This window comes from Grampus griseus (assembly GCF_964374135.1).
Source record: "Grampus griseus genome assembly, chromosome: 14".
Classification (NCBI taxonomy): domain Eukaryota; kingdom Metazoa; phylum Chordata; class Mammalia; order Artiodactyla; family Delphinidae; genus Grampus; species Grampus griseus.
In genome coordinates, this window is record NC_139008.1 from 63093306 (window position 1) to 63116119 (window position 22814).

General features: G+C 50.7%; 1 protein-coding gene across 4 annotated transcripts in view; it reads left to right on the forward strand.

The window, feature by feature from the left end:
• Positions 1–1888: 1888 nt before the first annotated feature.
• The window catches only part of DNMT3B (DNA methyltransferase 3 beta), a gene marked incomplete at both ends in the record, with an annotated part of 35970 nt that continues 15044 nt past the window's right edge, over positions 1889–22814 (forward strand). For 2 of the 4 annotated variants that reach the window (XM_082670311.1, XM_082670312.1), the window contains 7 exons: positions 14920–14949; positions 15135–15297; positions 16226–16287; positions 17774–17881; positions 19018–19143; positions 19791–20000; positions 21357–21515. In XM_082670311.1, coding sequence (XP_082526437.1) covers positions 14920–14949; positions 15135–15297; positions 16226–16287; positions 17774–17881; positions 19018–19143; positions 19791–20000; positions 21357–21515 — 858 coding nt within the window. Of the gene's footprint in view, positions 1928–14919; positions 14950–15134; positions 15298–16225; positions 16288–17773; positions 17882–19017; positions 19144–19790; positions 20001–21356; positions 21516–22814 lie in introns of those variants that run through there. The other 2 variants (XM_082670310.1, XM_082670313.1) reach the window with 2 other exon arrangements.

Here is a 22814-nt window from a genome sequence, read left to right on the forward strand (position 1 = left end):
AGAGATCTTCTTCCTGCACCAACTGACTGGAACCCAATTTTGGATGTTTGTGCCAGAAGGTAGAGGAGTTCCTGCCACTCATTCACATGAGGCTTTCCTGGTTGCTGAGTCCATTTCACTTTCGAATCTCCTTAGCCTCTCTCTGGGTTCCTAGGTAGAACAAGATCCAGTAAGTTTAGAAACGTTTGCTGCTTCCAGAGAATTTACCATTTACTCATTTGCAAATACCTGGTGAGAGATGAAGGGAAAAAGCTGTGGTTTTCGGAGCCCAGGAGTCAGGAAACCCGTGTTCATTCATTCAACAAACTTGTATTGAACTCCTCCTTGTAGGCACTAGAAACAGAGCTTGGAACAGGACAGACAGATGCGGTTTCTGCCCTCATGGAGTAGAGTTCACAATGTGTGTGTGTGTGTGTGTGTGTGTGTGTGTGTGTGTGTGTGTGTAAAACAAGAATAAGAAAGATGTAAACAAGGAAATATGCAAAGCAATTTCAAATGGCTATACGTGCTACAAAGCGAATGAAATAGGAGTGAAGGAGGGGAGACTGTTCAGGCAGGTTGGTCAGAAAAATCTTTCCAGAAGGTGACATTTTGGGAGAAAACTGAATGGTGCAGAGATCTGGGCAAAGAACATCCAGAAACATGCTTGATGTATTTGAGGAAGAGCAAGGAGGTGAGAAGATTAGATGAAGTGAGGGAGGGGTGAGGCTAGGAGACGCCTGGGAAGGCAGGCTGGAGCCTGCTCACCTAGGGCCTTTGTGGGCCATCTTGTCATCATTCATTTGTTCTTTCATTCATTCAACATTTATTCAGCATCTAACTGTGTGCTGAGACACACTGAGACCTTGCCCTCGCAGTCTCATACCTGGAGACACACAATATGCAGGTAAACAAATACTGTCAGCGTAAATACCAGGTATGAGAAATATCAGGAAGTGCTGGTTTCCAATAGTTCAATGCCCCTTTAAGGGCAGAGGCCGTCGAGACCTCTAACAGACTGGGGCTTCTCCTTCGAGTGATGCCAGCTGTACCCCAGAACCCAGCCAGGGACCTGTCTTCGCTCCTCTGCTCTCCCTCCCCTCCCCTCAAGATGGCCGACAAAGGGCCAGCGGGGTAGGAGGGAGGGAGGAAGGACTAGTCCGAGGGTCCAGAGCGGGATGACTGACCCGCGGGGACACCGCAGGGCCCAGGTGGCACTGCGGCTGGAGTGGGGGTAAAGGGGAGACCCGGCTGCTGTGTGACTCCGGTGGGGGCTCTTCCTTCTCTGGGCCCCCGCATCCAGACCTGCGCGTCTGTGTCCGTGGTCGGAGTGGGGGCGGGGAAGACGGGCCCTGGGAGGAGTCTTGAGGGTTGGGGGACGTCGGCGGGGTCCCCTTGAAGGCCTGTTATCCCGGGGGTGATTTAACCTGCCGGGGGGCCGGGAGGCGGCGCCTGTGGAGGAGGAGCGGAGGGGTGGCTCCGGAGTGATTTCAAATTTCCCTCGTCCCCGCCCCCCGCCCTCCGCGCCCGAGGTCCGGCTCTGAGTGGCTGCGGCGGGGGCGCCCCCGGGCGGGGGCGGGGCGAGTGTCGGGCCGGGGTTACAAGGGGACTCGGCACCGCCCCCTCCCCACCCACTCCAGCTGCCCGGTCCTGCCAGCGCCGCTTCCTCGCAGCAGCCGCCCCTCCCACGGCCCGGCGGCCGCAGCCCGCGTGGACGCCCCGAGCGCCCCCCGACGGACGCCACCGGCCCACCGGCAGGCGGGCGAGCGGGCGGCCGCCGCGCCCGGCCGGCAGCGCGGGGGTTAAGTGGCCAAGTAAACGTAGCTCGGCGATCGGCGCCGGAGATTCGCTAGCCGAGCGCCCTGCGCGGCCGCCCGCCGGCCTCCCGCCAGCCTGTCCGGATCCGCGGCTAGACCGCGGAGCCGCGCCCGAGCCAGGCTCTCGGCAGGTGAGCGCCCCGTGGCCCCGGGGAGGCTCGCCAGCCCGAGGATTCCGTGGGCTGGTGGGGGAGGGCATAGCGGCGGGGTCCCGGGACTGCAGGGAGGGAATCCCGTTCCGGGACCTCCTGGGGAGGCGGCTCCCATCCGGCTGGAGACCAGGCATGCCTGGGGAGGAGAAGTCCCTGATCCTACTTGGGGGAAACGGGCAAGAAGGATAAAATGGGCGGGGAGCATGTGTCTTACAGCGATACGAGTGGAAGGGATACTTGCTGTGTTCCCGAGACGCAGAGGAGCAAAGAGGTTCGTCCCCAGGGAGGGCGATGGGCGGCCTTCCTGGGGTCTACAGCCGAGGGGAGGAGGTCTCCCACTGGAGAGAAGTGGAGTTACTGGGGAGGGGTATTCTTACCTGGCCTCGGCTAGAGAGGGAGCCTCCTTGGGGAGGGGCACAGAATAGAAGAGAGTTCGGCCAAGGAGGTGAGCGTCCGTCCTTTATGACTTGTACCTGGGGGTTCTTCTGAGGGACTTTTTTTTTTTTCTTTTCCGTCCCAGGGCTAGGAGAGAGCTTGTGGATGGGTGCGGGCGAACAGGTGGGCCGGGGTGTGCGCGCTTCTCGGGGGCGTGTGCCAGAGGGGCGGGCTCGCGGGGTACTCCCTAGATGAGCTACGGAGAGCGAGGCGCTGCGGGGCTGCAGGGATGCCCTCGGGAGAGGCTGCCTTCTCCCTGTGCACACCTGGCCCGGGAGGCGCCGGTCCGGGGCGGCGCTTCCCTGCCCCGGCCACGCTGCCTGCCCTGGGGGCTCACTTTCTATTTTCCCCTCTTCCAGAGTCAGGCTGGTCCCACTTCCCAGACTTGCAAACTGAGCCTGAAAACTTCCAGCAGTACCTCCGTGCCCGTGTGATTGGTTCGGCGAGGGAGGGTGGGTGTTGAGCCCCACTTCACTGGGGAGAAAGTGGAAATTGGGAAAGAGCCGGCCGATTTAGCAAGTTAGCAACAGGGAGTTGCTCTTGGGCCTGGGTTTTCCCCGTTGGAGTCACGCACCTGTGGCAGGGAAGGGCTGCAGGAGTTCTGGGCCCAGTCCCAGGCCTGGGCCTCCACTTGGCCTCCTTCCCTTATCTGGGCTGAAAGAGGCTGGCTGGGCCGTTGTGCTTCCCCATCCCCTCAAGCTGAGATGTGTATGAATTAAAGAGAATTAAGGACAAGACTATGATTTCTGACTTTCCGCCTCCTGATTTCTGGATGCTGTGAGTTTTGGTGAACTGGTGGTAATTGTTTTTGGGATCCCTGGTGGGGCCCTTGCTTCCAGGGCCCAGGATGCCGACCTGCCTCTGCCCTCCGCCACCAGGACTGCTGTGACTTCTTGCACCCCAGCCATTGGAATCCCCAGGTGCAGACTTAATTCTTCCAGCGTTGAGATGACGCTACCTGTTTTATAGGGCTGGCATACAGTAATCCCTCAATAAAGGCTTGGCATCATTATCTAGTGTGTGGTCTAAGCAGGCTGCCCTCTTTTAGGGGAATGCATAGGTCTTTGGCATGTGTTTAAATCTGTCCCTGTAAATCTGTTGCCCTGTGTTCCCTAGTTATTACATCTGTGAAATAGGAACAATCGTGCTGATAACCCCAATTTGTGTAAGAGCGAAACTAGTTTTTACATGATTTAACCTCTAACCCTCAGTGTTTCCTCAGATGTCTGACAGAGGTAATAGCCCCTATCACATTAGGCTTGGGTTAGGACTCAATGCGATAGTGCTTGGCATAGCAGGTGGTGAACGTTGACATTGTACTAATTAACCGCTAGCCCCTCTTTTTAGGGTGGCCATTAATGAGAATTGGGGATGAAAGGAGGTACCTCCACTGGCCCCTCCTTTCCTGCCTTCCTCCACCAAGGTATTCCTCTGAGCTGTGAAAGCTTTTCCAAATCATTGTCTTCAATTTGGGAGTTGGCAGGAAGGAGTGCCTTTGTTCCTTTTTGAAAGGAACATGTTTTTGTTTTATGGGTTGGGGCCATTTTTACACCCCCGCCCAAGTTTGGGGCCTACCTTGAAGGTGTAGAGCTAAGTGAGATCCTTTCCCTTTCCCCATTGGGGTGGAGAAGGCTGAGACAAAGGGCCCAGGGCTGGGGCTGGCTGCCTCCCGCTCCTTAGAGCCATAAGCAATACCTCCACCCCTTGCAATGTTGGCTAGGAGGGGAGGAGGGTATCTGGGAGCTGCAGGGGGCGAAGGGGAGGAGCAAGGGAGGTGGGGCTGGGAGAAGCTGCTTCCCCTCCTTCCTCTCCTCCAGCCACGTGGGGCCTGCAACCCAGAGGGGCCTGTCGCGCTTTCTTACTGCAGCCCCAAGCTTCCTGATTGGGGGGTGGGGGGTGGTTTGGGGCAAGTTCTCCTTCCCAGAAAACTTGCCGTGGGACTGACTTCTTTGTCTCAGACCAGCACTCCTGCCAGCTGTCCCACCTCCAGGCTCAGATACTTGGAAATTTCACCCGAGATGGTCCTCACTAAATCTGAAACTCCTCTTGGTCCAACAGCATGGCAAGCGGCCCCACCTCAGCCTTTGAGAGGTACAGGATCTCAGGTTAGGCACACTCTTGGTGTTGAGCGAGTTTTAAAATCATGAATTTAGGGTGATTTTTCAGTTTCATGGTGGAGCAGGGCTGGAGGACTACAGAGTTCCTCGTGTTGTCAGCACCCTCTTTGTAAAGTGATGGGCTGATGTTCTCACTGGGCCGAAAATTTGCAGCTGATGGAACTCAGGGAGATCCAGGTACTTCGGCAGCTTGGTGGTTCGTGCTTTTCAGAACTTTCATATCTGCCAGTATCCCAGGACAAGAGTTTGTCCTTCCAGAAGGGAACAAGCCCAGTCCAGGTGTTCAGATGTGTCTGGCTGTGGCCGGAGGGAAGTGGCCTGGTAAATGCAGAGGGAGCCCACACATGGGGCTGCTGTGCTGGATTACCTTTCTGTGAAGTGGGTACAAGTACACACACACCCAGTAGAGTTGGTAGGAGGATGAAATGGAATCCAGGGACCTTTTAGCTTAGCAAGCCTTAGGGTGCTCTTTCACAAAATGAGTTAGGTGGGGGCCCTAAATATTGTAAAAAGCCTGTTATGCTCTAGGTCATGTTAGTCATTGGAGTCAGTACACTTACGGGGCCTGGGCTTTGGAATCAAATCTGGATTGGTATTCCTGTTCACTCAGTTTATAAGCCGGTGGTGAGCCCCAGTTGCTCCATCTGTAAAATAGGGATACGTTGTTGGCCAGTTCCAGGGGATGTTGAAGTCAGTTGAGACGCTATAGATTAAAAAGTGCACATACTGAGGATTCAATAAATGTCGCATTATGTGGTAAATACTGAAATATTAGCAAGTGGTCATTATTTACGTCTTGAGAGAAACAATCCTGGTTAGCATTCCTGAGATTTTCCTCAGGGAATAAGCAAAAAGTGAGGAGGACCTGTTTTGTGTAGGGAATTGGAATATTTCAAAAAATGACTTTTATTGTGTTAGATACAAATGAAAATCAAATTTACCATCTTCAAATGCCAAGAAAAAAACGGGTCACGGCCTATAATCTCACAGTCCCAACGTAATGAATGTTTTGCTTTCATTGGGGGAGAGGGTCCTCAATTTCTTCTAGAAGTGGAGAAAAGCATAGAGAGGACCGGCAGCCCTTCCTTAGTGAAGGGATGAGAATGCAAGGAAAGTACAGAGTGGTGAGGAAAGGTGCTCAATTGGGGAAGGTGCCCACTGTGGTCACCTTTGGGGCCGGCTTCCCAAGCAGATGGAATTAGCCATTGAAAGATTATGATGAGCGGGAAGTTAGAAGTGCATTTTCAGAAACGACTGATAATTGATGGGTGTGAGGGATCCGTGGGGAAATGTTCTTGACCAACAAATTTCCTTTGGGGACAGTTTGATGTGACCAGGTGTGTGGGAGGAGGAGATAACGGGAGGATTGGGCCCAACATTGTTGGGGACTCTTCTCCTGAATTGGAGGGAATAAATTTCCTTGAGCCATTATATCTCTTGTTTTCTTCTACTCTTTCTATAACTCTTATTTATCAGATGTGGTTCCTCCTGGCCTGGTAGAATTTTGGCCATTTGTCCTTAAGTTCTGCTTTCTGGTGTCCTCAGCTTTTATGTTTTGAAGGGTTCTTGTCCTACAAATTCCATTTGTAATGATGTCTTCATCTTGTTTTTTGGACATATCCCTTATCTCCCTGAGAATCTTCATTTAGCTTTCAGTGCTCCCTCCAATGTTTCTGAGTATGTCTTTTTGTTTGTTTTCACTGTTTTCATTTCTCATATTTAAGTTTTGAAACTTATCTCCATATTTGAGAGAGACTGAAATTATCTGTGGGACTTAAACCGGAGGGTTTCTTTGTGGGATAGGGACTTGAACATGTCTTCCGGTCTCCCAAAATCTGAAGGAAGTTCTCTGATATATTGGTTTGTCTTATTCCCTGAGGCAGAGGAATCTTTAGTGCCCTGCCTAGAGAGATGTACAGGCCTGGCTGTGAGAAAAAGGTACCAGGGAGTTTTCAGTTTGGTGTTAATCTCTCCCCCTGATCAGGTCTCCTGTGTTGCAGCCCGGGTGGAGAAGTGGTTGCCTACCTGTTTCTTTTCCATCCCTCCCTGCAGCCCCACCTTCTGAGGTTAACTGCGCTTCCTAAGCAGCATTTATTTCCCATTGCGTTTGCTTCCTGTAGCAAATGGTGGCATGCTGGGGCCAGAGCCAGGGCCTTCCACTGCACTTCAGCTCCTGGGAAGGGATGATGCCTTCTTGGTCAGTGTTCCCATTCCTTAGCACAGTGCTGGGGCCCCTGATGTCCTGGCTCCATGAATGTATGCTGCGTAACTTGAGTAAAGCAACAAAAGCTGGCCTCAGTCAAGCCTGAATGTCCTGTAGCTGCGGCACTGAAACCCAGAGGGGACACCGCAGGTGAGCAGGAGACCTCACCTGGGACACGGTGAGAAATGCAGTGGTAGGCGAGATGCCTGAACAGGCAGATGCTGTCCGCAGGGATTTTATGGGTTGTTCTGGGTTATATGGGAGGCAGGATGATAGGATTTGGAAAATTCTGAGCAAATGTACATAGAGGTGTGGGTGAAATCTTGTCCTCTGTAGTGTAAGAGCAGAACAGGTTTTGAGGGTGAGCCTACCTTGTTGTTATCTCCACTGTCCCCTGGCCCTCCCTACCCCCCAATTCCTAACCTCAACCCCATGAGGGCAGGGGCTGGCTGGCCCTTGCCTGCCTTTGATACTCCTGCTGAATGAACATAGTTCCTGAAGCATAGCAGGAACTCCTATCTGAATGGATAAGAGTGGCCTTTTCCAGGGTCCTGATCTGTCCTAGGATGTTATGTGTGTTGGGCTGAAAGCACAGTACAGAGTAACTGCTCAATATTAAAATTGTCGCCCTTACCTAAGGCCACACAGCTAGCAGGGAGTGGACTCTGCATTGAAATGCTGTGAAATTTCTGAGCCCTTTGCCTCCTCCACCTGGCTTAGACCCACAGAACTGGCAGGATGCAGTTGGGTTAAGATGCTCTGGAGTTACCTGTCTGCTGACTGCTTGTCTGCAGGCCTGATTCACCACTTTGTTGAGGTGGGCGGGCCCAAACCCCTACCAGGTAATTGTGGCTGGTTTTTCCAAAAGCCGTGTATGTGAGATATCATGGGCTTTTATGAAAAAGCCAATTTAGTATGCAATTCCAGTTGTAACTATAGTTACAACTTTTTTTCTTGTGAAAAAAGACCTTTTTTTTTTTTTGGCCTCGCTGTGTGGCTTCAGGATCTTAGTTCCCCGACCAGGGATTGAACCCGGGCCCCCACAGTGAAAGCCCCGAGTCCTAACCACTGGACCGCCAGGGAGCTCCCGTGATGGGAACTTTTAAGATCTACTCTCAACAACTTTCAAAGATACAATACAATTTTGTTAACCACAGCCACCGTGCTGTATGTTACATCCCATAGTAACATACATAGGGACTTAGTTACATACATAGTAACATACATAGGGACATAACATAGGGACTTAGTTATAACTGGAAGTTCATACCTTTTCATCACTTTCCCCACTTCCCTCATACATTGTAACTAGTTTTTCTTTTTTGTCTTTTTTAAAAATAAGTAATGCTCAAGGACTAATTTTCTGATTAATCTGTAAGTCCTCTCACGGAAGCAACTAGGAATGATGTCTAACGTGCATGCTAAGCTCCCTAGAAAAGAAATCTAAGGGCCAGAAGAGGGAACTAGAAACAAGAAAACCCAAACTGGGGCTTCCCTGGTGGTGCAGCGGTTGAGAGTCCACTTGCCAATGCAGGGGACACGGGTTCGTGCCCCGGTCTGGGAGGATCCCACATGCCGCGGAGCGGCTGGGCCCGTGAGCCATGGCCGCTGAGCCTGCGCGTCCGGAGCCTGTGCTCCGCAACGGGAGAGGCCACAACAGTGAGAGGCCCGTGTACAGCAAAAAAAAAAAAAGAAAAGAAAACCCAAACTAAGGGATGTTCAAGACCTTTAAGGAGAAAATCAATGAAACTTCTCAATAAGGTTGGCAGGCTTGTCCTAGCAGGTATGAGCATTTATTATAAAGCTACCACGATTAAAAGAAGTTGCAAGGGGTAAATACCAAAAAAGAGACGTGAACCCAGAGACATCCCATTTATATACAGGAACTTTATAAAAGAGGTGGAGTTGGGACATACTAGTTATTATATCTGTCTGGCTTTCCTTATAGGGAAAATTGAGATCCCTACCTCAAACCATATACAAATAACTTCTGGTTAACTAAACTTGAACATTTTCAAAGGAAGAAATGTTTCTTGGACAGTGACATTTTTAAGTTGACATTCTGATTGTGAAAGTAACATGGGGATATGGTTGTCCATTCCCCCACAAGCTACCTTCCTGAGGTACCTAACTTTTTACAGTTAGAGGAAAAATGCTGGAGGAACTTTGCTTAATGCACACGGTAGTGAATTAACAAATGGGATTGTATTTTGGGGCAGACTTTCACTTTACATGGCTTCATCTAGCAACAGTTGCCCCATTCTTTGCTTCTCAGTGGTCTCCCCGGTGTGGATGCATATAATTTAGTCAGTCTCCTATTGATCATTTGTTTGCAGCTTTTGCTACAGCAAAGAAAGGCAGTGCCAATCCTGCCCACAGGTTTTGGTGAGAGCTTTGCGCTGAGTCAATTCCTCACAGTGGAATCCTGTGTAACAGGATGCAGACACTTGGCATGTGAGATCATACTGTCAGATTGCCATTCTCAAGGCTGAATCAATATCCCCATGGCATTGGTATGTGGATGGGCTGAGATTTAAGGCATAGGCTGAAGCAACGGGTGCAGCCTGCTGTGAGGGGCAGAACTGAGGGGGTAGCTTTTCAGAATAGTGATCTCCTTTCTTCCCTTACCCCTTGGGAAGAGGGCAGAGGGCGCTTTGGCTCTGGTTTTGCCAAGGAGGACAAGGCCACAGGAGTGGTCACGGCAGCTCCCAGAATCCTCTGCGTCTCATCATGCCCCACCTGTCATTCTGGGTGACCTGTGGCTTCCTTGTCCACATCTGCACGTCCTTCCTAGGGCTTCCCAAATAACTTGTAGGGGAGGGGGCTGTTTGCTTGCATTTTGTTTACATAGGGTAAAAAGTTTGACTCCAAACTCCAGTTTAAGCTGCCATATCTTTCGGATCTTTCTGTACGTTCCTAGGTTTTCCTGTGAATTATCTAAAAGGTAATGATATATGATTTTACCACAATCCATTGGCAAACATCCAGGTATTTGTTAGTATTTTGCTATTAATGAGCAATGCTGCAAGGAGCATCCTCATAGTCAACTTTTTTACTTGTCCAATTTGACCCCTGCTGGGATCAATTCTTATGATGATTCTGATAAATATGCCAAGGACCAGCTATCACTGTACAGTGACAGTGGTGCATGTAGCCATGACCCAGAGGCACTGAGCAATTCTCCAGACTTCGGAATCATCATGGATGAAGGGATGCTTCCCTTTGTGAGGCAGAACTGGGACGTCTGGGAAGACGGCACACGAGAAAGCGTAATCTCCAGGGTTTTTTGTTGTTGTTGTTGTTGTTTTTTTGCAGTACGCGGGCCTCTCACTGTTGTGGCCTCTCCCGTTGCGGAGCACAGGCTCCGGACGCGCAGGCTCAGCAGCCATGGCTCACGGGCCCAGCCGCTCCGCGGCATGTGGGATCCTCCCAGACCAGGGCACGAACCCGTGTCCCCTGCATCGGCCGGCGGACTCTCAACCACTGCGCCACCAGGGAAGCCCCATCTCCAGGTTTTAAGGTTTTGTCATCTACTTTGGGATCTGTAGCACCAACCACCTAGGAATTAGGTGGGGTCACTTCATTTCACAGACTATAAAACTGGGGCTTGAGGAAGACAGGACTTTTTCTTCCCGCTTTCCTGTGAATCTGATCTCTTAGGAATTTAGTGGAGATCCCTGATCAGGCAAAGGCACTGAACTGGGACCCTGTTCTCTGTGTGCAGCCAGGTGGGCAGCCTATTTCTGGCCTCCTTGACTTGGTACTGTCCCTGCTGCCTGGCTGCCTCCCTCTCCACTCACCTGGGTGAGCTGTCCCTCCTGGGCTTACCTTTTATAACTATGCTTACTGCATCGTTTTAAAATGTCTTTAAGATCTGACTTCTGGACTAAGGCCTCAATCTCCATCACTTAGTCACTCTGGAAGCCTCAGCAAGGAATCTGCTGATCTGTTTCCTCTGAGCTTGTTTACGCATCTGAAAAATGGGGATCATAAGAGTAGCTCTTTTTGTGAGGTACATATTGATTGCTCCATCTCAGCTATTTCTGGGGAACAGCTAAGAAAGGCTTGAGTAGTTCAAGGGCAGGAGTCAGGAGTCAAGATATCCCTCCCACAGGCTGAGAAGGAGTTTGTTGTTTTTTTTTTTTTTTGAGAAGGAATTTTTTAAACAGGGGAGGTGGGATTATCTTTCAGCCTCTCCCTTTTTACTTCACCAAATCTCTAAGCCCTGGGTGGACTAACCATGGGTAGGGATGCCCAAGTGGCCTCCCCGCTTCCACCACTTCACCATCGTGCCCACCTTCCCCCACTTCCTGCACCGTGAGTTTAATTAATGCAATTAACATTTACAAGGTGCCAGGGAAATAGTTCTGCTGCTGGTGCCAGCCTGGAGGAAGTGAGTGACATCACTTCTCAGCCTTATAGCTGGGTTGGGGAGTCCCTCCCTGAGTCTAGGAGGCTCAGGAGCCTCCTCCCTGAGTCTAATTAGGGGTGCCACCCACCCTTCTGTCTGCCACATTGCATTTGGATACGTCTGACCTGGTTCATTCGGGACACAAGCACCCTGCACTAATGAGGCAGGGCCTTGCAGAGGGAGCCTTGTTGGTGAGCCCACCCGGCACTGCTGCCCACCCCCAAGTCACGTGCTGGACCCCAGCCTCTGGGAAAGGGTCAGAGTTCACCTGCATCACGAGGACGGACCACTACCTCCTGTGAAGGTGAACGCTCAGCTGGTGTATCATGTCCCTCAGCCATAGGGCTCCCGTAGCCCCTGGGATAGATGGTGCATTGTTCATAACTTGTCTTGGGCACAGCAGTTACAGGCACGTGCCCAGGGCTGCCCGGACGTGAGTTTGGTGCTTCCACTTTGCTGGGTGACTTAATTCATCTGAGCCTGTTGACAGCAGGTTGATGAGAGGACTTGCCTCAGGATGGGGTAGGGGTTAGAGGTTTGTGCTGCCTTTAGCGTACAGTAGGGGCCTGGGAACTGTTAGAACAGCCAAGCGGCAAGGCTGTCCTGAAGCTGGTATGTGAGCCCCTCTGAAAAATCCCTTAGGAAGGCGCCACCTCCGTCAGGGAGGTAGTTTATCCTCCAGCGCTGGAACCATCAATCTAGATGAGGCAGCTAACTTGTGTTGGCCATGTTATCTGGGAAATGCCAATTTTGACTCATTACAAGCCAAACAGCTTCATGAGGGAGATTTGTATCTACCATTAGAAACCAATGCCTGGTGCTAATTTCTTCCTGTTGCCAAGAGCATGTAGCTCAAATTCGTGTGTTCTTATTTAATTTCCCTGGACTCTTTGAGCACCTTTAAACAAATCTCACTGGTCAAGTATGTATTATGTTGCCTAACCTCAGTTTGCCCATCTGTTATACAGGGATAATAATATGTACCTCATGTAAGGATTGCATGAATTAATACAGGTAAAGCACAAAAAGGTGCCTGGCATATAGTAGTAAATGCTGAAAAAAATGATCAGGTGAGAGGATTCGTATGTCTACATGGAGAGGGCCAGATTATCACTTTCTGAAGCAGAGACCTATGAGAGAACCCTTCCTGGCTTTTTAACTGTGGTTTTTGAAATCTGAGTATGTGATAGGGAGAGATGGGGAGGGCTTCCAGGCCCAGGACCAGCAGCAGCACACGCCTGGAGCTGGATCTCTTTGACCTTGTGTGTAACCTGGACGGGAGAGAAACCGAGCTGGGCATCTTTCAGTCATGCCGGTTCTGGACGCTGGTGCGTGTGGTGAAGCTAATGTCATTGCAAATCCAGGGTAATGAAAACTACAGGGAAGGAATTTTTAATGAAATCACATTGAATTATGCCACTAGAAGTAATTATTTTACACGCCCAGCTCACCCCAGGGCACCCAGGTAGCACCAACCACCCAGGTTGGTTTCCTTTCCTGAGTCTTCCTCCAGTGCCCATGGGTTTGGTTCTAGGGGCAGGATTTTTCCTGAATGTTGAGATCTGGCTTTGGGAAGGAGCTCTGCTCACTTGTCCATCCCTCTTGGCAGGCTGGTGGACAAGTTAGCACTGCTGAGGCCCTGGGGAAGCCTGAGGGTGGTTAGTCATAGTTAATCATTGTCAGCTCCAGGCTGCAGGCCCCAAATGGGTCTATCTAAGAGGGAGACTCCCATTGAGCCGGTTGGGGGCTGTCTGAGGGAATCCTGGGTCCCAGATGAGAGAGAAGTCTTGTCCCTTGATTTCAGCCTCTAACCTGATACCAGCTCCTCACTAGAAGCCCTGTCTGCCCCTCCCCCGTCTACAGAGCTCCCCTTGGACCCTCCTGGTATCTTGTACCCCATGGCCCAGCCTCCCACCCCCTGCCAGGCCACCCAAGTTATTTAGTTCACTGGTTTGGCCTGAGGCGAAACGCTGGAAATTAATCATTACTTTGAACCACACTCCAGCAGTTTTCCTGGGATACTGGCCACTTGGACTCACAGGAACTGGCCATAGGTCAGACAACGTGTTCTTCTGGGTCAGGGCTTGAGAGTGAAAGGGGCCTAGAAGTAGCTGGGTCAGGTGCTCCTCCTTTTCCCTGGGGCTGGTGAGAGTCCTTAACATGTGTTGAGAGAAAACACCAGGAACTATGAACCTGCATACATACCCTGGACCACATGGCGTGGTTAAACTATATCAGTGTATACGTTTGTGACCCAGGCAGTGTTTCTTTTTTCTTTTTTTTTTTGCCGCTCCGAGTGGCTTGCGGGATCTTAGTTCCCCTACCAGGGATCGAACCCAGGGTCCCGCAGTGAAAGCGCTAAGTCCTGACAACTGGACTGCCAGGGAATTCCCAAGGCAGTGTTTCTTTAACGTGCATATTGATCACCCAGGGATCCTGTGAAAATGTTGATCATGATTTAGTAGGTGCGTGATATTCTGCAGTTCTAACCAGCTCCGGGGTGATTCCCTGGTCCTTGGTCCATATGGGGACTAGCAGAGGTCTAGTTGCCCCACACCCACACCTGGGGGATGGACCGGTGCAGAGGACTGAATTGAGAACCCACGTGACATCGCAAATCCTCAGTGGGACACTGCAGGCCACATCAGTGAGCCCCACAGCGCCCCCTGGTGGGTATGGTGCCAGTGTCACCACTGCAGCTTGCAGCCTAGACGATACTTCTGGAAGGTACCCTGGAGGCTAGCTTGGTCATCAGGCACCATGTGGTGAGTCTCCAAGATGGGGAATAGGGGCTGGCAGTGATCAGGCCCCATAGACAGCCGGTTGCTGGGGAAACTTTTCCCAAGCAGGGGTCCAGGACAGGACAGCGTGGCACCAAATACTGGAGCTGTTTGGGGGAAACAAAGGAATGGGAGCCTGGGGGCCTCACCCTTCCGATTACATGTGGTTTCTTAAAAAAATTTTATTTTATATTGGAGTATAGTTGATTAACAATGTTTCAGGTCTATTACTGTGATTTTTTTGACTTTGGAGACTAATCAGGTCTGTGTGTCAGTTTTCCTTTTCTATAAAATGGGCCCACAGTCACATTAGGAGGAATAAATGAGAGCAAGGTGCAGGTTCTTGAGGCCAACATGTCCCAGGCAGTGGGCCAGGTCGAAGGTCGCACAGCCCTCCAACGCATCACTGAAGACCTGGCCCAAGCTGGTCTTAGCTGAATAGCCTAGTGATGTTGCGGATACCAGGGTGGGCAGCAGTGGGGAGGCAAAGGCCCAGAGGTGGGATGTGGCTGGAGCAGATGGGGAGCATGCCCCTTGTTAAATGCCCCAGTCCTTCCTGCTGTGTCTCCTCCATCCCTTCCCTTCTTGGGAACTTGGGACTCTGAGCCCCAGCTGGTAAGGGAGGAGGAGAGTGAGCGACAGGCCAGCAGACCAATGGGCCCCTGAGGTTGGGGTGGGGCGGGGCTTGTGCTGCCATGGAGAGGAGAGAAGCTGTTCTGTGGGGGAGGAGGGGGCGGGTGGGAAGAGGACCTGGAGATTGAGGGGAAGGGAGAGAGCAAACAAAGGGGTCAGGAGGGAAAATAATGCACTGGCTTCCTGAGGCCCTGCAGAGGCTGGGCAGGGAGAGAGGGCCAGGGGCAGAGGGGACCAAGGCTGGCGGCAGGCAGGCCGGGGCAGGCGGGCCCTAGATGGCATTGTTTGAAGTGGCCGGCTAATTGCACAGAGCAGCCTGAGCCTCATACCACGGCCCAGCCCCCTCCTCTGTCCTGGGTGCTGGCTTCTGAGCCTTCAGGTCGAGTGGCCACATGGAACCAAGTCCCGATCCTCCGAGTTTGGTGAGGGGGCCAGGCTATGGGGGGCAGCCTGGGCGGGGTCCTTGGGCGGGAGTATCACCCTGAGGACAAGTCATGGGGCCTCTCTTGGCCTGAGGACCTGGAGCCATTGGCGGGAGGTTTGGGGGCGTGCTGCCCCCTTGTGCCCTTGCTTCCCTGCTACCCTCCTCATTCTGGCCCTCCCGCAGGAAACAATGAAGGGAGACACCAGACAGCTCAACGGAGAGGAGGACGCCAGCAGGAGGGAAGACTCCATCCTCACCAACGGGGGCTGCAGTGACCAGTCTTCCGACTCCAAGGACGCGCCCTCGCCCCCAATCCTGGAGGCTATCAGCAGCCCGGACATCAGAGGTGGCAGAGGTGGAAGAGGTGGCCTGGCCTGTGGGGAGGACGGGTGGGCAGGCACTGGGGACCACAGCTGGCACACGAGCCTCCGAGCAGACTCAAGGCAGGTTGTGGGGCAAGAGCCTCATACCACGGCTCTGGGGAAGCTCCAGGGAAGGGAAGAGGATGGAGGCAGAGCCCCTGGCCTCCCTATTTTCCAGTCACCTCAGCTGGGACTCTGAGCAAGTGACCCCAAGGCGATGACCCTTGTTCTTTTCCTGACACGGGGGTGGTTGTGGCATAGACAGACTGAGGTTTTTCGCCCTTTTACAGGGGCACCCCTCTCCCCTAGCAGCTGGGCCTGTGATTTTTATGGGAAGAAATACACTCGGGCAGGGAGCGTCTAAGGCTTGCTGCCAATCCCACCCTCTCCTCCCTTCCCCTATGCTGCTCCCAGATCAGATCCCTTGGGATCCTCCCCACTGAGATTTTCTGGCCCAGCTGATTTGGAAACCCCTGTATTGTCCCATCCTGCTATTGAGAACTCCTCAAATTGTGCTGTCCAATAGCACTTTCCAGAGGGTGAAAGTGTTCTATTTCTGCATTGTTCACTACAACAGCCAGGAGCCACGTGTGAGCACTTAATGTGGCTGCGATGGCAGGCACTGGAATGCTCATTTAAGTGGCGTTAGTGACCACTGACTGGGGCAGCACAGTTCTGGAAGGAACGTGTCAGGGGTACCATCAGTAGTGTTTCGGGTTCTATATTTCATGCAGGCCTTGGGTCCTGTTTCCTTACTAATACATTGAGAGGACTCTGGGTCCCGAGGGGTTAGGAGTTAAGCCCTGAAGATGCCAGTGGGTTTAGGGAGACCCCAGGCCACAGCCCAGAGAAGAGACAGGACAGCCTGGCGGCTGCCCCTTCCTCAACAGACTTCGGTTCTTTCCTCCACAGGCCGCCGCTCAAGCTCACGACTGTCTAAGAGGGAGGTCTCCAGCCTGCTAAGTTATACTCAGGTACCCGCTCCACGCTCGCTTTCTGGGATTCGGGGGACTTCTCTTTGCTTTGCATCAAATAGGATACCTGAGGCCCACTTAAATTGGTACCCAGTAAATACTTGTTGAGTGAGGAATTTGAACATTGCTAGGCACACAGAAGACTTCCAGCAACCTCACTTAGGATGCCATTTGCTGCCGTGATTTGCCAAGTTCTTGAAATTATTTTTTTCTCAATCTGGATGATCGATTACATTGATAAATTCCTACTGTAGTAAGCTGTCCTTTTATTCCTGGAATGAGACCAACTTGCTCATGGTATGTTTTAGATTGGATGTACTTTAGCATCTATTCATGAGTAAAATGAATGTATGATTTATTTCTTGTAATAATATCTGTGTCCGGTTTGATAGCAAGGTTGTATGGCCATGTGGCCTCAAGGATTATTTTTTTCACGTTGGAAAGAATTTGCCTGGCTTGTTTTAGTGGATTTGCAACAATCACTGAAATATCTTTTACCACTTGTTGCAATATCAGTGTTTCTGCTTGATTAGTTTTTTCCAAGTTATAGTTTTTCCATGTTTTTTCCACTCTTGACATTATTTACGCCTTCTGTTTTCCTATTAATCATATTAGTTTTGTCCATTCGGTTACTTTTTCAAAGAACCAGTGTCAGGCATTGGGACAAAGTCATGGACAAAAGTTGTGGACCAATGAAAACCTACCCTCATACAGCTTCTGTTATCCTCGTGGAGGACAACAAGTGGGCACCCATATGATGAGGAATGAGAGCTGTATGGGGAACTGGGAAGGGCCAGTGCTGGATCAGAGGCTCAGAACAGCTGTTTTAGCCTCTGAGCACTTCCTCTGTGCCCTGCCTTGGGCAAGCATGCATTATTTGATTCTCATTATAAGCCTGTTGTTCCTTTATAAGGGAAGAACCATTGTACCCATTTTAAAGAGAGGAACGGACTCACTAGAGGCCTTAGTTGGCAAGTGAAAGTCAAGTTCTTAACACTCCGGCAAGACCTCGAGCCACTCACCACTGCTCTGGTTCTCATGCTCAGTTTTTGTTGGGTTTGGTGTGCAGCATGGGACATGCACTTGACACAGGATTGGCACCATTTCTTCTTGGTCACTGTAGCAAGAAGCATCTCCCTTGAGCCTGTGATTTCTCCCAGACACTGTTAATTGTGGAGATTACGTCTCCCTAGGTCTCCCTGCTGTGCACAGCGAGCTAGTCTAACCATGGTGTGGGCACGGAAGGCTTCACGACGCACTTTGCATTGACACCGTTTCTTTGGTTTTCTAATTCCACCAAGGTTTCTCTTAAATTCATGATCATGTGGTAAGCCACTGCAAAATATCTTTTGAACAAAATGAGGTTGAAAATCTTTTTAAGTCACTCAGACCAATATTATGATTGTTTTCTATATGATTGGCTCTTCGTTTTAAAACTATTTTGGTTATATGACATCCTAAAATTCATAATGTTTCACTTGTAAAGGATCTGACGGGCGATGGAGATGGCGAAGGGGAAGATGGAGACGGCTCCGACACTCCAGTGATGCCAAAACTCTTCCGTGAAACCAGGACTCGGCCAGAAAGCCCAGCTGTAAGTGCCAGCCCTAAGCCAAGGCACTTCAGCCACACGTCAGCCTGCATTAAAGACCTGGTCCAGGGTCTCCCAGGGGGAACTTTTTTGTTTTTGTTTTTTGCGGTACACGGGCCTCTCACTGTTGTGGCCTCTCCCTCTGCGGAGCACAGGCTCCGGACGCGCAGGCCCAGCGGCCATGGCTCACGGGCCCAGCCGCTCCGCGGCATGTGGGATCTTCCCGGACCGGGGCACGAACCCGTGACCCCTGCATCGGCAGGCGGACTCCCAACCACTGCGCCACCAGGGAAGCCCTCCCTGGGGGAACTTGGAACAAATGTTTTGAAATTGGAAAATGATAGCAAAGCTAATGAATTATCATTGTGAAGGTTTTCACATGGCAGTTCTCTACTTTTTTGGGAAGCACTCTAAGAAGTGCCCAAGGGTGATAGTTTGCAGGTAGATGATTCAACTGCCCGTTACCTTTGGGAGTCGCTTCTGTAGGTGGATTCTGTGACTTAAAAGCTAGAAATGGGAAGGCAATTACTGCTCATGGTCACCCAGCCTGTTAGAAAGCAGGCTGACACTTGGTGACCATGGCAGGTGCAGTTGATAATCTCACCCATGCGATGTGTATCATCCCGTTTTTTTACAGATGACAGAAGACGCCGGTAGTTTACTCAAGGTTAAACATTAACTCTTGTGTGCAGGATTTGAACACAGGTCTGCAACACCCAAGTTCATGCCATTTTTGAGAAGGAAGCATAAGGGCTTCTCATCCGTCTTGATGATCCAGTACCTTTGGGAGGAATGCAACAATAGTAATAATGCTTTTGGAAAAGAAAAGTGTTTGATTGAGAGTAAACTTGGATTTTATTTTTCAGTTCAATTTGCAGGTGCCAGTTTCAGCTGTGCCAGGCAGAGTGCGAACTGCTGTAGATTGTCAGGCAGCCCTGCCGGCCACCCTGATCCCTTATCCCACAGACTGGGGAGTTTCTGGGTGGGAAGTAACCAGTCCAGAATCCCTTCCTGCTAGACCACCTTGTTCACTTCTGTTGGCCTGAGGCTGCCTCCCAAGCCCAGTCCTCTGGGCCCCCTGTCTAAGACCCCAGCCTCCATTCACCAAAGGCCTCGTGCTTATCCTCTCTTGCTTCCAGGTCCGAACTCGAAATAACAACAGTACCTCCAGCCGGGAGAGGCACAGGCCCTCCCCACGTTCCACCCGAGGCCGGCAGGGCCGCAACCACGTGGAGGAGTCCCCCGTGGAATTCTCAGCTACCAGGGTTGGTTCCCCGGACACTCAGACCCCTGCCCCCAGTCTCTAACTGGAAGATCTGCCCCTCTCACCACACCACGGAAAGTGGCCGCTGTTATAACCTGCTTCCTTTCTTCACACTTACCACCCTTTCAGGGTCTTACCTTTCCTTTCTCTCCCGGGTGCTGGGTAAGCTCTTCCTAAGCCTGATGACTTCTCTCCTGGCCTGATCCCTGGATGGAACCGTGGTGGGAATGCAAGAATTCCCTGTTGACTGGGTTCTTACTCCTCCTCGGAAAAAGCTCAAACCACTGATTCCAGAACTGTCTTGTCTCCTTAGTATCTTCAGTGACTCTCTTGAGGCAACCCCACGGGTTACAGCAACTCTCGACTCCTGTTGCAAAGCTGGGCACCAGGGAGCCCTCTCTGAGCATCACTTGTTATCCTGACTTGGTCCTTGATTCTGTCCTTGTCCTTAAGGAAGTTGCTTTCTCTCGCCACTTAAGGGACACTTACTTGTTCCTGGAAAACCATCCTTGGTGGTCTCTGTTTCATTAACTTACATCTTCACTCTGCTTCACTTCTGCTTGCTTGGGAAGCCATTGGGGGTACCACTGGTCTCTGGTCACCCACCTGGTCTGCTGTGGCCCAAGCCATGTGTCCTTTTGTCCACAGTCCCTGAGACGGCGGACAGGATCATCTGCAGGTGCGCCATGGCTGTCCCCTGCCAGCCCCTACCTCACTATTGACCTCACAGATGATGAAGTGGTGCCCCAGAGCAGCAGTACGCCCTATGCCCGCCTGGCCCAGGACAGCCAGCAGGAGAGCATGGAGTCACCGCAGGTGGACGCAGAGGGCAGAGATGCAGACAGCACTGAGTATCAGGTACCACTGGGGAAGGGCTGAATATAGGGAAAAGGGAACACTTACCCACAGGTGACTTACTACGGTTCTTGTCACTTTTATCATAATATTTGAATTCGCTCGCCAAGTACATTTTTCATATGCAACATGGTCCTTGCTGTATCCTTATCTCCTAGACATAACTCAAGCACCAGATTAGTTTACCATCGGATTACTGATTTTCTGAACATGACATCTTTGTACCTAGATATATATACCTTGTATATATAATTTATAATTCTGTTCATCATGTTTACATATACAATTGTTGATCTGCTTCTTTCCCTTATTAGGAACTGGAGTTGCCTCACTTTCATGTCTATAATCCATTGTATTGTGTAATCCATCTAGGGTTGTTCATAATTAACCAGTTGAGCTTGTTGGTTTCACTCGGGCTTCGCTACATACGCATGTGTATATGTATGTACACATATCATGTAGAAATCCTTTTTTCCATGTACATGACTTCAGAGTAGATCTTTTTTTAAAAATTAATTTATGTTTGGCTGCATTGAGTCTTCACTGATGCATGGGGGCTTTCTCTAGTTGCAGCGAGCGGGGGCCACGCTTTGCTGTGGTGCACAGACTTCTCACTGTTGTGGCCCCTCCCGTTGCGGAGCTTGGGCTCGAGGCACGCAGGCGTCAGTAGTTGTGACATATGGGTTCAGTAGTTGTGGCTCACGGGCTCTAGAGTGCAGGCTCAGCAGCTGTGGCGCATGGTCCCAGTTGCTCCGCAGCATGTGGGATCATCCTGGACCAGGACTCGAACCCGTGTCCCCTGCATTGGCAGGCGGACTCCCAACCACTGTGCCACCAGGGAAGTCCCAGAGTAGATCTTATAGATACATTTTAATAACCTGCATGATTCCATGGGCATCTCACCTTTTATGGCAAGTTTTTATGTGCAAGCGGCCAAATTTTTTTTTTTTTTTTTTTGCATTTTAACGGCTTTGTAATATCCCATTTGATGGCCTGTGGTGGGAATATCCAGGTTTTTCACTCTCTTACTTCCTGTGAGTTTTCAGTTAATATCTTTCCAGATACTAGGTTACATGTTACAGGTTACATATTATAGATCCAATATAAAAAACCCCACGTTCCTGTCAAATAAGCAAGCCTGCCCACGCTCTGCCCCTTATTTTCAAGCCATTCTCACTGAATTTTCAACCAGGAAGTGTTGGAGGTAGGGAATTTCCTGAGGAACTCTGCCTGCACTTGCAGGAAGCCCTGTGTTAGACTCCGAGGCAGTTGCCGTCGGGGTCAGTGGGACAGGCAGGGCTTTTCCTTGGCCCAACTGGTCTGTCTCATTGCGATTCCTTCATGTGGTTTTTCTTGCAGGACGGGAAAGAGTTTGGAATAGGGGATCTCGTGTGGGGAAAGATCAAGGGTTTCTCCTGGTGGCCTGCCATGGTGGTGTCCTGGAAGGCCACCTCCAAGCGTCAGGCAATGTCTGGCATGCGGTGGGTTCAGTGGTTTGGCGATGGCAAGTTCTCCGAGGTGAGTCCAGGGCAGGGTGAGCTTTCATGAGCTTACAGACCCACAGTGTTTTCCTTCCCTTCCTTTTACAGTTGCCTTTTAAGATAACGGCCTGCTTTCTGCAGATGGTTGAGACTCTGTGACTCTGTGTGTCCAAAAGGAGGACAGAAACTTACCTTGCTCATTGGCTCACACAGGCCCAGAGCTCTGGATCCATGGCCACCTGGGCTCTGTTGGTCCATTTCTCTGTGGCAGAGTCACCAGTATGAATTCTGAGGGGCAGGAGTGGCCACCTGGGAAGATACCCTCAAAGTATTCCAGTGGAGAAGCCTGGAAGAGACAGGAAGGGGTGTCTGACTCAGTCATTTAGTCCTAGGGGCAGAGTTATGGAAAAGTTCTTTGAGTGGTGATTTCAGTGTTTCTTGATTATTGATATTAGCCATTTAAAGCTCACCTTTTGTGTATATATATATTTTAAATACTTTATTAAGATAAAAATTTGCTTTACAGTGCAGTGCATAGATCTTAAATGATCTATGATTCAATGAATTTTCGAAAATGTATGCACATATGTAAACAATATCTCAACCCAAATATAGAACATTTCGACCTCTGCAGTACGTCCCCTGTACATACCATCCCCATAGGTGACCGCTGTTCTGATTTCTATCACTATAGACTAGTTTGGATTATACACAAACTTATGTAGATAATATAATATATACTGTTTTGTGTCTGGCTTCTTTGCATGTACATATATTTTTGAAAGTTGTCCTGTTGTAAAACTCATCTTTCTTTTTTTTGTTTTTTGCGGTACACGGGCCTCTCACTGCTGTGGCCTCTCCCATTGCGGAGCACAGGCTCCGGACGCGCAGGCTCAGCGGCCATGGCTCACGGGCCCAGCCGCTCCACGGCATGTGGGATCCTCCCAGACCGGGGCATGAACCCGTGTCCACTGCATCGGCAGGCAGACTCTCAACCACTGCGCCACCAGAGAAGCCCAATACTCATCTTTCTTGATGAGAGTCTATGTTGGGGATGAATCAGGCTATTTTGATTCTTACACCTTTTTGAAGACACCTTCGTAGACCTCCAGGTTTTGATTAGAATGCGGCAAACAATACTTTTCCTGTGATGTTGACACAGGAACATTAGTACCTGTTAGTACCTGATGATGAGGACACATCCCTCAATGTGTCCAGAGGTTAGGTGAGGAACAGCAGAACAAGTGGGCTGGGGTGGAGGCAGGTGTGGGAATGAAGGGCCAGCTAGTACATCTGTGGGACTTGGCCTCAAGTTGAGATTCTAGTTTTCCCATAA